The 15,594-nt window shown below is 41.4% G+C and overlaps 1 protein-coding gene across 1 annotated transcript in view; it reads left to right on the forward strand.

Moving 5' to 3' along the window:
* The first annotated feature begins 3,471 nt into the window (after window positions 1–3,471).
* Window positions 3,472–15,594, forward strand: part of Hpse2 (heparanase 2 (inactive)) — a 663,188-nt gene continuing 651,065 nt past the window's right edge. The window contains exons 1-2 of the mRNA XM_074078564.1: window positions 3,472–3,874; window positions 6,946–7,103. Coding sequence (XP_073934665.1) covers window positions 3,585–3,874; window positions 6,946–7,103 — 448 coding nt within the window. The 5' untranslated portion in view covers window positions 3,472–3,584. The remainder of the gene's footprint in view (window positions 3,875–6,945; window positions 7,104–15,594) is intronic.

A 15,594-nucleotide genomic window follows, 5' to 3' on the forward strand; every position in this document is an offset into this window, starting at 1 on the left:
ATGAGTTTGTGATAGACTGAAATTGAAAAAAGGCATCCTCACAGTCAAAACGAGTGTCATTGAGAAGCATGTTCGCCTTGCAGCTACAGTGTATGTGACAAAGTGGGATTTGGCCATAAACATAGGCTATGTCAGTAGTCACAGTCACCAGTCCTAGCTGATCACTGGGATGTTTTCACTTCTCTAAGGTAAAAGGATAAAAGTGAAAATATAGTACAATGCTTTTTCACAATGCTAGGTTTGTTTAGTTTAAACACTGCTGTTTATTTTGACATGTTTCAGTTTTTTCTTTAATAGATGTTAAAATGTTCTTTTTCTTTGGAAAGTAACAGTGATAAGTAGTTGATAGATTTTTTTAAGGTCCTTACTAGACAAAATAAAAAGTTGGCTAACATATGTTTGCTCCTCCCTTTAACTAATAACTAATATTTATTTTGGAACCCCAAAGTCTAGAAATCACTGAATCAAGTTTTCTTACAGTTCTGGGAATACAGTCTCCTAGATATCAAAGAATTCTATACAGACCATAGACACCAAGCAGAGACTTTCCAAGAAGACATCAATGCATCCGGTTTCTTTGTATTTTTATATGGAGGTCCATTTCTTGTCCCCTAGGAAATGATAATCTAAGACAGTACAAATGTGCAGGTGGTTGTCACCCAACACATAGGAAGTAGGCTAGAAACATCAACCTAATATATAGACTAATAATGAGCTACTTGAAGCATACAGTTTAGGGCAAGATGAGAGGCAAGACAAAAACCTTCATGGGGGAGTGGTATATCTTTTATATTGTAACTTTGGAGATCTATGCTCAAAGTAGACCAAAGGCCTTAAAAATCACATCATCTTGGAGTCAACCAAGGCTATCTGGAACTCCTTAAAATGTTACTGTTTTCTTTCCCCTGATGTCCTGAGGCCGGATATGACTATAGAATTTCAATGGCTAAACTGGAGATGGTTTCCATAAGCAATTAAGAAACTAAGCACATTGTTTTGTTGGTTTTGATTTTTAATACCATATACATGTTTCGATGTAACATTGAGTACTGGTTAAAGCAACTGGCCATCAAACTATTACTGTGTAGTTGAGTTAGTAAAATTGTGAAAAGTAGATTCTCATTATATTCAAATTTATCCTTAGTCATAGGGAAGAGGTTTTTTTTTTTTTTTTGTCTTTTTGTCTTTTCTTTTTTGGTGCTGGGATCGAACCCAGGGCCTCACGCATGCTAGGCAAGTGCTGTACCACCGAGCTACATCCCAGCCCAGTCACTGGAATAAGTATTTTGAAAGCAATATTAGGCATACACATATAGTGGGTAAGTGAATTATTTCAAGTGATTTTCATTGGTCTTGATTAATGTGCATTCACTTATAAGCCAGGGAATGTTTCAGCCTTAGGAAAATCTAGCTTATTGTTAAAAAATAAATATTTTTTTTAAATTCTGAATATAGCAAATGAAAGAAGAGCTTTGTAAAATAAGTATTTCCTGAAGGAAGTGGCCAGGAAAATACTAATACTGGGCAAACAAATTATTGAACATAAACCCAGAACACAACTTACTATGACAAATAAAAGCATTGTTTCATATTCTTCTTGAGAGCAGTACGTGATTTCAGTGTATTGAGCAAGACTTGATTTACCATTAACATATTTCCAGATAATTACTGAGTACCTAAGTGACTGGGTCTGGGAATACAGAGATAAAAGCCTGTTCACTAGTCTGTCACCATCTTAGGAGGTGCTCAGTACACAGTTAAAAATTACAATAATTTATACTAAACTTTATCATACTCTCACCCCCATACACATATTTTAAAGGATGTAGCTGTGTTGCAAATTTTCAGGTACTGAAGGTGTTGCATCTTGATTAAAAAGGTTCCTCTATGTAGTATAAGTTGGAGTTTCTCCTTTAGCCTCATTTCATGCAGTGATACTTCTAGAAGTATCCTCATGGTACTTTCCAGTCTAAGGAAACAGCCTCTGGATTTCTTGGTTGCTTAGGTTGGTAGAGGCTCCTCAGGGAAAGACAGCTGAAAGTGATGGACTCCAGCCCTTTTCAGATTTGTTAATCCTATCTGGCTGAGGGAAAGGGATATAACTTGCTATTGCAGTGTTTGTTGAGCTCTGACACTGTCCCCTGTGTGCCCACCCCTGGGAAAAAGCTATGCTCCACAGTTAAGTCTGTTTGATACCAAGGAGGTCCTGGGATACTCCTGTACACCCACACTACTTGAAGTACTTTCTCTTTGTCTGCCAAACAGAAGGCCTATTTGTTCTAGAAAGAAGCAGAGGCTCAGGGATGTGATCATCTCAAACTGTGCCTGGCCTCCCTCCACTCCCACATAGGATGGCACTCAGAGGGCAACCTGCAGCTATTCTGGTGGGTGTTCCATGAGAAAGGTTGGGGGTGCACTGGGAGGCTCCAGGCCTAAATCCAGGAGCTACATGCCACACACTCTGTCTTTGACTAGGGGCCCAGTTTGAAGCCTCTATAGTTCTTTCTGCTCCTCTCTGGCACCTTAAAGACTTCCCTTCAGACCTGAAGCTCTGTCTACAGAGGGGCTGGAAGGGCAGTTCTGCCTGTGCAGTGGCCAAAGTGTGGCTCAAATGTGCACAGAGCCGTTTCTGATGTCCAGACGTAGTGCAGGTCGCGGTGACTTAGCCACAGCCTGCGTGAATTGAAGGCCCCAAACCCTTCTCCACCTAAGCGGCACAAAGTGCCCAGGAGAGCCAGGGCGCAGACTGGTCCTTTTTGATCCTCCGGACAGAGAAGCCCTTTGACCCGCTCAATCTGTGTTTTCTTTCTGGTCACCCTTTGTCCTGTCAAGGTCAGAGGATGCGTCTGTGTGGCTGCCCAGCGCGTCCCAGATGTCCGGGCTCCCAGTCACCGAGTCTCCTCTGTATTCTGTGCTTTGGCAAGAATCACTGTCTCCTCTGCGAGATCCTTTGCAACCTTACAACCCTTGCTTTGCTGCTTCACCCCAAAGAGAAGAGCCCCGAGTGGACGATCCGCCTGACGCAGTGTGGACAAATAGACGCGTGATGGTTGGTGCGAACGCTTTGCGCGGCGTGGAGTGGGAGCTTCAGCCGCCCTCCCCAGAGCCTCCTGGGGAGGGGAGTAAAAACAAGACGTCCCGCCCCGAACCCAAGACGTTACCACCGTACTGTTTCCATCCCACCGTCCGCTTCCTGACCCTAGAGAGTTAAATCAGGAGGGTACGACGCCACCCCGTCCTCCGACTTCCCGCCTCCCCCCCCCTTACCTTTAAAAAGTTGAAAAATGTCTGCAGTCAAATCTCTTAAAGGGGCGGTGCTGGTGAACAGTACTCTTGGCACGAGTTGCTAAGAAGGCTGGCTAGGGGCGTGAGTTCGCTCCACCAGCACCAAAACACTGAAAAAAAAAAAAGGAAAAAAAAAGAGAGAGCGCGAGAGAGAGCGAGCGAAAGAGAATGAGAGAGGGGGGGAAAAGGAAGGGGGAAAAAAGAGGGGGGGGGAAGGCAGACAGACACACACTTTAGATAAGGACAATTAGTCACCAGCGAGACCCAGTAGGGAGAGAGGTTTAAATCAGAGGGATTTAATGAGGGTGCTCTGTGCCTTCCCCGAAGCCATGCCCTCCAGCAACTCCCGCCCCCCCGCGTGCCTAGCCCCGGTGGCTCTCTACTTGACTCTGTTGCTCCATCTCTCCCTTTCCTCCCAAGCTGGAGACAGGAGACCCTTGCCTGTAGACAGAGCTTCAGGTCTGAAGGAAAAGACCCTGATTCTACTTGATGTGAGCACCAAGAATCCAGTCAGAACAGTCAATGAGAACTTCCTTTCTCTGCAGCTGGATCCCTCCATCATTCATGATGGCTGGCTCGATTTCTTAAGGTAAGGCAGGGGCTTCCATGGATCATTTCTCATTTTTTCAGTACCCCCAACCCCATTCTCTTCCTATCCCCTCTACCAAAGGGGGAAGAAGAAGAAGAAGAGGAAGAGGAAGAGGAAGAGGAAGAAGAAGAAGGAAGAAGAAGAAGAAGAAGAAGAAGAAGAAGAAGAAGAAGAAGAAGAAGAAGAAGAAGAAGAAGAAGAAGAAGAAATGCCAAGAGGATCTCTCTCTGTCTCTCAAAGAGAAAAAAGAAGGCTTTCCTCCTGGAATATTTGCTGTGAGGCTGTAACTAGTGATTGAGAAAAGCAATGTTTTCTATTAAGATGCACATGTTTGCAATGCAGAAGGCATTTCAGAAACTTATCAGTTATGACTGAAAAAATGTTGTGCTTACATATATCCACAATTAGCCTCCCCTTTTTTGAAAGAGAAACAAGAGGCAGTTACAAAAGCAACAAAGACTGGAGAGGAATGGGGGTGTGTGTGTGTGTGTGTGTGTCAGAGAGAACGAGAAAGAGCGAGCAAGCGAGAGAGAGCGAGCTAGAGCAAGTGTGCCTATGCATGTGTCTGTGAGTGTTTAACAGGGATTGCACGAAAGTGGAATTTTCCACGGGAAGATATTTTCGTCAGTTCTCTCCCACTTCCAGACAGAAAACGAATTTAAGGAGAGGCTTGAGCGGTGGGCAAGCTGGATCGGAGTTTAAAATTTTTATTTTATATTCTCCGCTGTCATCTCCAGATTTAAGGACTTTGCAAGGCACCTTTTATAGACGGAATGCACCCCCTCCCGTTCCTCTTCCTTAAATCTACTGCGGTAACTGCATAGTTTAGTTTTTTTTTAATGAAAAAAAAACCTCTCGGGGGGGTGTTAGTGTACATACGGGAGGGGTAAGGGTCCTACAAATTCTCACGGGACGTTTTGGAGGTTTGAAACCGGCACCCGCAGATTAGCAAACGGGGAGTTGTGACTCCCTGGACTCTTAACTGGGGTCACTCTCTTCCCTGGTTATCTCTGCTTAGCAGTTAGGCAGCCGCGATCCCTTCCCATCTGGGGCAGAGTTCCAGTGTAAAAAAAAAAAAGAAAGAAAGAAAAAGAAAATAAATAAATAAATCCTCCGTAAGATCGAATCCAAGTGTTGAGTTTTTAAATATTCCCTCCAAGCTGGAACCTCAGCTGTGGGCTCCCCCAAAGAGCCTTGTGCACTCCAGATTCCAGGGCTCTGCCCGGAGGCCGTGTCCGACGCGCGTCTTTTGTGAGTATTTTTCACTTTGCGAAATTCAAGTTTGGCTTCGCTGGATGCGCGCGCCCCTCGGCTCTCAGCGTCTCCCCGGTCTCTGCCCAGTCGCGGACGCGGCAGGTAGCAGAAGCCGCCACGTGGAGCGCTCCTTCCACGTGGAGGGAGTGGAGCCCGCGGAGGCCTTTTGGGTTCCTGCGGGTGCAGCTGCTGGGAGGGCGGGATCAGCTCTGCACCGCCCGGCTTCCTCCGCCAAAGCTCCGCGGTGCAGCAGGGCACGTCTCTTAGCTCGTCCGAAAGTGGGGTGCGACGGGGGTTTTCCGAAATGCGCGCCCCACTTGCATTGCAGTCCTTCAGCTGTGCGGACTTCTCTCGAGTTCCTTTTTTTTCTCCCCCTCTTCCCCTTGAATATCAGTCTATTCATGCTAAATACTTGCTGCAAAAAAAATTCTGGAAGGCAGCTTTTAGGGGAAGAAGCCGTGGCGGGGCGCATTTGCATCGGCTGTGTAGACTTCTGGATGGAAGGTGGTGGGCAATGCTGCGTTTCCCTCGGGCCGGGTTCGCGCGGACGTCACCTCTGCGCTCCGCCAGCCCAGCCGTCCCTACTGAGCCCACCTTGGAACTCTGTCCTGAAGTCCTCAAACGATTCTTCAGGCCACCGGAACTCTCGGGTAGCCACAACTTTTCTCCAAAACTTTCTAAAAGTGAGATCTCCGTTTATTTCCACTCCCCCTCTTTTGCATCCACTGCTAACTTCTCCATTTTGATTTGGGTTCTCAGAACCGGAACCAGCAAAGCGTTAAAACTAATTTACAGACCAGGAATTCAACAGCTGATTCCCTCAGCAGTAACACTTTCTGCTCAGTCCTTTCCCCATTCTTTCCCAAAGTAGTAGCTTTAGCTTTTCGCAACCTATCACCAGGAATCCTCAACTTGAACAGATATGAACCGTGTGGTCCTGGTGCGCAGTTTCCACATTTCGCCAAACTTCTCTTTCCCCAGCGCTTCCAAACCGTCCCAAGTGGGAAGGGAAAAAAAAAAAAAAAAAAAAAAAAGGCCAACTCAGGGGGAGGGCAAGCTGGTATCTTTCTTGAGATCAGGATGAATTATTTCAGGCGCCAAACAGCCATTGCTTGTACTATGCGTACGGGGAGGGGGTGTTTCTCGAAAGGCAAGGACTTACCCTGAGAATCTCTCTACCCGGGGGTTTGGGAAACAATGCAGTTGTTATATTGGAAAAGGAACATCAATTTTGATATTAAAAAAAAAAAGTCGGGATCCACTTGACCGCAGGTGCCGGGCCTGATTTTAGAGAACCAAGGGCAGGTTTTACCTCCTCCACTGATGCCCCTGGGGCCGGGGAGGCAAGACCGACTTACCGCGTGGAAGTTTGGCAGCGGTCGGAGGCCGACGGTCCGCGCTTTGCCTGTCTACGCCAGGAGCCCTTTCCTGGCAGTAGCAGAAGCCAGGCCACTGCGCCTTGGCCCATGTTCACAGCGCAAGTGCACCTCCACCCCATAGCGCATACGGGACTCACATTATTTCTAACCTTTTGAAAATCAGTACCTTAGGCATCGAGGTGTGGGAGGGGGCCACTGGGGCTGGACGCAGGAGGCGTAGCCCTGGGAAATCCAGAGGCCGAGGGCAAAGCAGGCTGGGGAAGAGGGCGCGCGCTAGACACCTTGGAGCAACCCGGGGCTCGCGCGCACTGCTGGCTGGGGCCGGCACAGATGGGTTTCCCGCCAGGTCCCCCGCAAGAAAAGAGGGCCTTGCTCCCTGCCTTGCGAGCTGTAGCCTTCTCCCGGGATCCTTTCCTCTCTTTTTCTCTACCCCTGCAGCTCCAAGCGTCTGGTGACCCTGGCCCGGGGACTTTCGCCCGCCTTTCTGCGCTTCGGGGGCAAAAGAACCGACTTCCTGCAGTTCCAGAACCTGAGGAACCCGGCGAAAAGCCGCGGGGGCCCGGGCCCGGATTATTATCTCAAAAACTATGAGGATGGTGAGAATCTTGGTTCCCGCTCTTGCAGGGTGGGAGGAAATTCGGGGGTGGGGTGGGTGAAAGCACTTGCGCGGTGTGTGTGTGTGTGTGTGTGTGTGTGTGTGGCCAGATTTGGAGAAGAGTCTGGTTGAAGCTGCAGGCGAGGGGACACCCCCAGTCTGGGACCCCTGATGTGGTTGTGCAAAGGGGCTTCCGAGGATGTGCTCCTTGAAGGCTTTTTTGCTGGAAGGTAGAATTTCCAAGGCCGGGAATTTAAAAGCAAAACTCGTAGGCTAGTCCTGAGAAGGTGTAGCGGGTTTCTTGAGAGAATTCAGCCAGATTCATAGTGCTAAAAGATCCCTCATATTTCATTCCAAAAGTTCGAGGATCTTTTGAAACATGTGTACATGCCTTTTTGTTTTTTTTATTCCTTGTCTTCCTGGGAAGGGGATCCAGAGATTTAGTCTTTTTGAAGTCCACGCTAATGTTTTTCGGAATAATACCCTTTGGGTGGGTCGTCATTTTAGGTTTGAGCAGTTTCCTTTTTATGAGGAAAAAAATGAAAATGGTACTTTAAAGTTTTTGTAGAAGATTTGATGTTAATATTTATGAACTTTCTGTGTGATCAGTGGGACATTATTTCTTTCAAAGAGGTTAGTGGAAATTGGTGTATCCTCAGCTGTTAATGTTGCCTACAAGAGGCATGTGTCCATTCTTGAAGAGCCATCTCCCTCCTGCTGTCCCTTCTCGTAAATAACCACAATCTTAGTCTTAAACGGCTCAGGGACCGGTTTTCAGAGCCCCTAGGTTTTTGTTACATCTTGTCTTTATAAATCAGCTAAACAAGGAAATATCCTTGTATTTTCTGGGACGTCACGGAATGGGACTTCTGAGAGGTATTGGGATCTATTTCAAAGGTGACTGAGGAACATTTTTTTAAAAAGTGCCAGAATAGAGACAGAGAGCAAGGCTGTGTGGCTTCTAGAGTTTGAAGCACGACTAGAATTTACTCTTTTATGACATTTGCCAAAGAATGGAGGTGTTTAAGGCTACGTCTTTTCAAAGGTAAAAGTCATTGCCATAAAAACGTGGATTGCAAGTAGATTCTGCTGTCATTCAGCATAAAATACTACAAGGTTAAAAGATAGTACTGAACAGCAGCTCTGATGGTAATTTGACCCAGGGCCTTAGAGCTCCCAGGGTCTCTGTCAGCTCTGTGATCAGACAAAAGAAGGGATATAGTAATGGTTTTCCTGATGAGAGTTTTTCTTCAAATCCGTTTAAACTGCTTTCCTTTTTAGTTTAGTTTAGGTTTTTAAAAACCCCAGGATTTTCTGGGGAAAAAAGAGAACATTTTAAGTGCTAGAAATTGGCCTTTTTCTCTTAACCTTGTTTCTAAGTCTATATTACTGATTCATTGAGATCACAATGAAGACTGCTCAAAGTGAAGGATACAATTTGTTTCCCTTTATAAAAGGAGAAAGTGGGCATCAAGGGGAGAAAAGAAATTGGCAGAAGGCTGTGCCCCATAAAACTTTATAGAATTTAAAAAAATCAGAGATGGAAACGATGTATATGGGGATCTTCAGTCCTTCCACCACTTCAGGACTTAGTTCAAGATCATCCCATATGGAATTCTTTTTTTGTTCAACCTGGTATTAAGTATCTGTAGGAATCTAGTTTTTCACCACTCCTAGGAGAGAAAGTTCTTCTGCCCCATAGTTTTTGTTCCCATTCATTTTTTATTAGTGCACATTAATGGTGCAAAAAATGGGTTTCGTGATGACATTTTTCATGCATGTATATAATGTACTTTGATCATATTCATCTTCCACTAGCCTTTCTTGCCTTCCCTACTCCCTCCTACTGCTCCCCTTCTTGTTCCTCAATAGTCCCCCTTCTACTTTCATGTCTTTTTTTTAAGTCTAAATTCACAGATGAGAGAAAAAAATGTGATGTATGTCTTTCTGAGTCTGGCTTACTGTGCTTAACATGGTGTTCTCCAGTTCAATGTATTTTCCTGCAAATGACATAATTTTGTTTTTTATGGATGAATAAAGTTATATTGTGTATAAATACCACATTTTCTTTATCCATTCATCTGTTGATGGGTACCTAGGCTAATTCCATAACTTGTATTTTTAAAATATCTACCTTCAAAATAATTTCTGCCTTTACATGGGGTGTTAGCTTAAAAAAAAGTTTCCTCTTAGTTTTTTTTTTTTAATTTAGACTACCTGGATTTAATTCTTTTAAAACTTTCTTTAAAGTCAGTGCTTCCAGACACTAATCTGTTTTATTGCTTCTAGCTAAACTCCTTTTGATTTATGTCTCCCTGGTAATAAGATGCTCTGAACTATATCAGTATTTGAGGCTTTAGCAGAGTAAAGAGAGTAGGAATGTCCTATTTTCTGCCCTTTGATGCTCACATATCGTTAAATCACTCATATTGTCTTTGTACATGTTGCATTGCAGAATTCAAGGCAAAATGTTTTTGATATAGTCTCAACAATTTTGCAAACATTATACTTCTTTGTTACTTTTCAACTAGTGATAATTGTTATTATTGTGAGCATCTTAAAATAATTAGGCCTTCTTAGTAAATGGCCCAGTAATAAGTGCTTGGCCATCAAGGTATCTTAGTAAAAATGTGTTTACTTAAACATAGTACTGAATAACAATGTACATTTCAAGAAATAAGATCCACCCACTGGCACATTAGGAAACTCATTGATACAGTGAAGAAAATGTGGAATTTGGACTTAGAAAGCTTCCACTGCAGGCTGGCTCTATCCCTTCAGAATGTGTGGCCTTGTAACACATGAGTGAGGATATACCTCTGCATTGCTTCTGTGAGGATTCTAAAAGGCTATGCATGTAAAATATTTTGTTGACTATAAAGTACTATATTAAGGCTAAGTATTCTTTCATTAAAGGCAACTTCTGGAAATTTATAACATATATATTTAACTTTTTAAAGTGGGATTAAGTAGTGACTAAGATTAGTTAAGACTGAAGTTTATACAGAACAAAAGAGGTTGATTTAAGGAACCATTTGAGCTGAGTGAGAGAATATAGGGAGACTTTAAGGCACTGAGGTGAGACTTTTTTTGTATGTGTGGGGATGAGAGAAGGAATTAATCTTTAGTTTTATTGTACACTAACATTAAGATGAACTGATAGTTCCAAGTTGGGAAAATTACTTTTCTGGCTAATTCATTCATATTTCTACTCTGATGTAATTTATTTATTTTTCTCCTAAATTAATAATGCAATTAATAAATCATGGCTTCCATTTTCCAAATTTTTTTTGAGCACAGTAAAACAATTGCATCTTGTCTAACTTTGTAAAGTCACCATTTAGGTATCACCTTTGTACAGTTACTTGTTTCATTCTATGCTTAGGTTGTTTGAATTCCATACAAACATGGTCATGATGGAGGAAGTAGGTTAGTTCTTCAAACCCTCAGCATCTTACCTTTGCCTAACTTTCTCTCTGTTCTGTGTGAGGTGAATCTTCACTTGATCCCCAAAAAAGAAATCTTGGGCTAATCTTTTGTTCTTAAGTTTATTTTGCTCCAGCCTGCCCCTTTTGTTATGCTGTCAGTGTTCTTTATTTGTGTGTCAGTCTCCTTATGGCCATACCCACATCTTCAGTGGAGATGTGTATCAGTTACTATGCATGTCAAAAGCCAGCTTGATACTTGTAAAATTTCATATCATCATCAAAATTTCATATTCATCATTTACCCAGAAATCCTTGATTATCTTTGGATTGCCTATAAAAAATTTTCAGGCTTTTCAACATGGCATTAAAAACTTCTCACATTTCAGTTCCAGCTTCCTTTCCTACCCTGTTTCCACACACCTTTTAATACAGCCTTCCTTCATTAGTCACTATCTCCTTAAAGCACCTTTGTTATCACAACCCCATTCTTTTGTTTTGTTCTGCTTTGAATGTCCTTCCCTTGGCTCTGTTCAAATCTTACCCTCCACTCCACCTGGTTTTTAAAGGTCCATTGCCAATGTGCCTTGTTTGCACAAAGCCTTCCTTGAACAGGATGTTCTAAGGGATATCATCTTACTCTGAACTGTTGTAGCTTTTACTCTTGACGCTCGTCTTTTGGCCCCTTCTACTTTGTTTTGATTTTTAAACTTTTCATGTATGTGTTTGCTTCACCTTTTCAACTATGATGCAAATTTGTTATAGGAAGGGACCATAGGTGATTATTATGTAATTGTCTAGCATCATTTATAGCACATGGTAGGTCTTCAACTTATATTCTTGGGTGTGTAGTAGTTTAAGAGAACTATGAGAAGCCCTGGGAAAAATGGAAGCAACCAATGAAGAAATGAGTGAAAGCATACACAGGCTATTCATTTTTTGCCTTCATTGTATATGCCATGAAGTTCATTCTTAATGCTTAATTTATTGACTTTCTTCATTATTTTAATCATGTAGCTTTTCTGCTTGGTCATCAAAGTTGTCTTGGCTGGTTTCAGACTATGTCTTAAATCAACTTCATTATTAAGTTTAAAGCCTTGTATTGGCACTGCAGCATTTTGTTTTTATTGCTTCTGCTTTTTTTTTTTTTTGCCTTTACTTTTGATTTTCCTTGTTACCTTATGTAGTTTCTGTCCGATTTTTCAGTTTCCAATGTGATAGTGCTTTTTTACAGCTTTCAAATATCTTCTATCTTCATCTCCTGAAGATGTTTCAGAGAGCTTCTGAAATTCTGAATGAGTTTGAGTATACTTTGTAAACTCTAAGGCATGATACAACTATTAATTATTATTCTATTTTGTCCAGGAAGCTTTTTCTCTTTTCAGGGAGGTGAGACAGTTAATTCCTTTTCTTTCAATTCCCATTTCCTCAATCAAGATACATGGCATAAGAACAGCACACTGCCAAAATACATATTTGCCTTGAACGTATTCATCATTCATCATTATCTTGCTTTATTTAATGTAATGTTTCTTGAAATTTAGTTACACTAACAAATATTAATTGCCTACTCTGTGCTTAATTTCATGTCGGTCAAGGAATAGAGGACTCTAAAGTAAATAAAATACTGTCCCAAACCACCATTACACCACAGTAAATCCACTAATCAGTGTTGGAATTAATAGGTGAAACTTTAAAGCAAAACAACCTAGTTGCATAGCCTCAAAGCATCTCCCCCACAGTACTTACTAATTAGTAGCTGTGGTGGTTTTAATATATGTCTGCAAATTCTCTTCCTTTGTAAAATGTAGCACAAAGATGATATAGGATAAAGTTCTTAAGTAGAATAAACCAATTTACGAGAGTGTAACAAGAGATGAGTGCTAGTCAGACTGGGTGGGAATTAGGTTAGGCCTATGCAAGATGGGCAGATTTTAGAGAGGGAGAGACAAGAAGAAGGACATGGAACACGAGAGAAAGAGCATGGGGCAAATGTCTGGGGAATAAGGAGACTAGCCTGGCCACTTAGAAAATACATGTCAGACATTGTCTTAGTTCATGTACTAGAACTATGTCAAATTATTTTCTACAGAAGCATATATGTACATTTTTGTTAATTCAGAAATGCTTATAACTAAGGAAAAATATAAAAATAGAATGGATATTTAGAGATTATTCCAAACAAAATTTATATTGCTAAGAATTATGTCTAAATTGAGTTTTAAGGTATTGTAATGTATTTTTGTTACCTCTAAAATATGCAATTAAAGAAGAAGAAAAAGAGAAAAAGAAGAAAGCAAATGTGTGAGAGAATAAAAATGTGGATCAGATATAGGAATCTTGAATTTTAGGCACAGTTAGATAGAATTGGTCCTATAGGAAAAAAGAAATTATAACATCCTTTTCTGAGGAGGAATGAGTACATTTCCTTCCTTTCGGTTCTCTCCCTCCTTCCTTCCTTTTCTCCCTCCCTCCCTCCCTCTTCTTCTTCTCCTCCTCCTCCTTCTCCTCCTCCTTTGTGGTGCTGGGGATAGAACCCAGGGTTCTGGTGCTAGGACAAGGGCTTTACCACTGAGCACATCCCCAGCTCAAGGACACATTCTCAGCAAGGATGTTCAGTGATGCTTGCCTTCCCCCATTCTCCCTCTCCCATTCATATCTTCTAATTAAAGTATGTTGTAGTTTTGTACTTGACAAAATTTGAGGTATGAAACATTTTTAAAAGGCAAATAATTTAAAATAGAATTAGTAATTGGATTCTTATAATGCAAGGCTTATAAAATAAAGCTCTTAAAATTTGCTTGATATTTTAAAAATATTCCCTTCCCTTCCTTTGTAGCACAAAAGCAGGCTAGTGTTTTATAATATTCATTCATTTACTTACTCGTAGGGAAAGCATCTAGTTCCAGGATTTGGTATTTTTTTGGCAGTAATAGGGATTGAACCCAGGGCTCATGTAAATTAGGTAAGTATTCTACCACTGATCTACATGCCCAGACCTTTTAATTTTAATTAAACAATTATTTATTTATTTAGGTGGGATTGGGGTTTGAACTCAGGGCCTCATGCTTGCAAAGCAGGCACTCTACCACTTGAGCCACACCTCCAGTCCATTTTTTTGCTCTGGTTATTTTTTGGAGATGGGGTCTTGTGAACTATTCGCCTGGGTTGTCCTGAACTGAGATCCTCCCAATCTCAGCATCCCGTGTAGCTAGGATTATAGGCATGAGCCACTGCACCTGGCTTCAGACCTTTTAAATTTTATTTCAAAATAGGATCTCAGTAAGTTGTCCTTGCTGGCCTTGAATTTGTGAACTTTATGCATCACTCTAGTGGGTAGATGTGATCATAGGCGTGGGGCACCACACCCAGCTTCAGACCTGTGTTTGATGTGTTTGATACTGAGACAGAGAAGATGAATAATGTCTAGGTGTCATTGTTAAATTATTCACTACTCACCCCTTGTCACTTTAGCAGTACCAGTTAAAAGTAGTTTTTAGAGATTTTTTTAGGCCCAACAAAAGCTTTCATTCTAAGGTCATCATAACATTTTGCAATTTGCGAGTAACCTTGGGGGATTTTATGCACATTAATATCATATTTAAGGTTAAAGTTTTGTGTCTGTTATTTTCCATAATGTCGTTGAAATTTAGGTCCTGAGTATAAGCTGCAGCTCACTGTGCTTCTGTGAATCTGAATGTGTTATCTCAAAGATTTTGTTATCATGTCATTTACTCACAGCAAGTCCCTGTGGCCTTGTACATAGCATGGGAAGTGGTAGAGGTCAGAAAACACTGGCCTTTTGCTTGTGAAGGTGGCTTAATTAATTTTAATGAATCAGAAAAGCCAGTAAATAGTTCTTTCAATGATAACCTCTCCTGTATAACTTATCACCTGGTCATTGGAAGCACAGGCAATCCACCAAATTTCTTGTACACCAAAAACAGTGCTACTATTACTAATAACAAATATCATTACTTCTCCTGTGAAATTCATTTAAATTCTCCCAAGTCCTTGTGAGATGGTGACATAATGAAAAAAAAAGAAAACTAATTTCTCTCAAATTTTCCTGGGCCTATTTAGTCGGCCAGCATCTTAGTCTGGGCTCTTGGAGTCAGGAACTTCTGAGAATCCTTCATCAAAATGGATTAGATGCTAACAAGCTTAACTTCAATGCTTCTTCATGCCTTTATTAACCTTTCAGTTGTGTCAATTTAATTTTGGGAAGTGTGTGTGTGTGTGTGTGTGTGTACATGTGTGACAGAGAGAGGAAGCAAGGGACAGGGGAAGAGAAGAGAGGGAGGAAGGAAGAGAGGCATTTTATTTCACCCATTTGTATGTGGATTTAGGCAAAGTGAATACGCATTTCCCAACTAGAGGCTAGTGCCATTCAAGGTGTAAATACCTTGTACAGGTTTATAGAACTCCTTCATCCTTTGGCTTTCATGAGCTCATTGAATTGGGTTTGATTCCATTCAGTTTTCTTTCCTCTAGAACAACAATAATTTTGCTCAATTTGAAGGCCTTCTGCAAAACCAATAGCCACTAACCTCGCCTTTCTCTGAATTATCCTGAAATTCTTCTCTCAAAATGGAATGTTCCAGAATTTATATTTGATTGACTTAAGCAGATAATTATTATTATCTTTATAAATTTATAATCAAAACACAGTGCGGCTGGAGGTGTGGCTCAAGTGGTAGAGCACCTGCCTACCAAGCACAAATTCTTGAGTTCAAACCTCAGTACAGCCAGAAAAACAAAACAAAACAAAAAACAACCCCACATGCCTTGATCTGCACAAAAAAATTCATATATACCTATAGACACTAGATGGATCAGATGCAGTGAGTTAAAGTATATATGTTATTAACAAAACTAGATGCATGTGTTTTGGCTTTTGTGTGGCAAATAATAAAGGGTGAAAGATAAAAGCTGTGTATCTAGAAAAGACAAGTTGCACATATAGTATCTTTTGAGATAGTCAATATTCATATAGTTTTTACTATCATGTATTGCTATACTTGTTCCATTTTATTATTAGTCTTAGTTAATCTTACTATATCTAAT

Source organism: Castor canadensis, chromosome 7, assembly GCF_047511655.1.
Source record: "Castor canadensis chromosome 7, mCasCan1.hap1v2, whole genome shotgun sequence".
Classification (NCBI taxonomy): domain Eukaryota; kingdom Metazoa; phylum Chordata; class Mammalia; order Rodentia; family Castoridae; genus Castor; species Castor canadensis.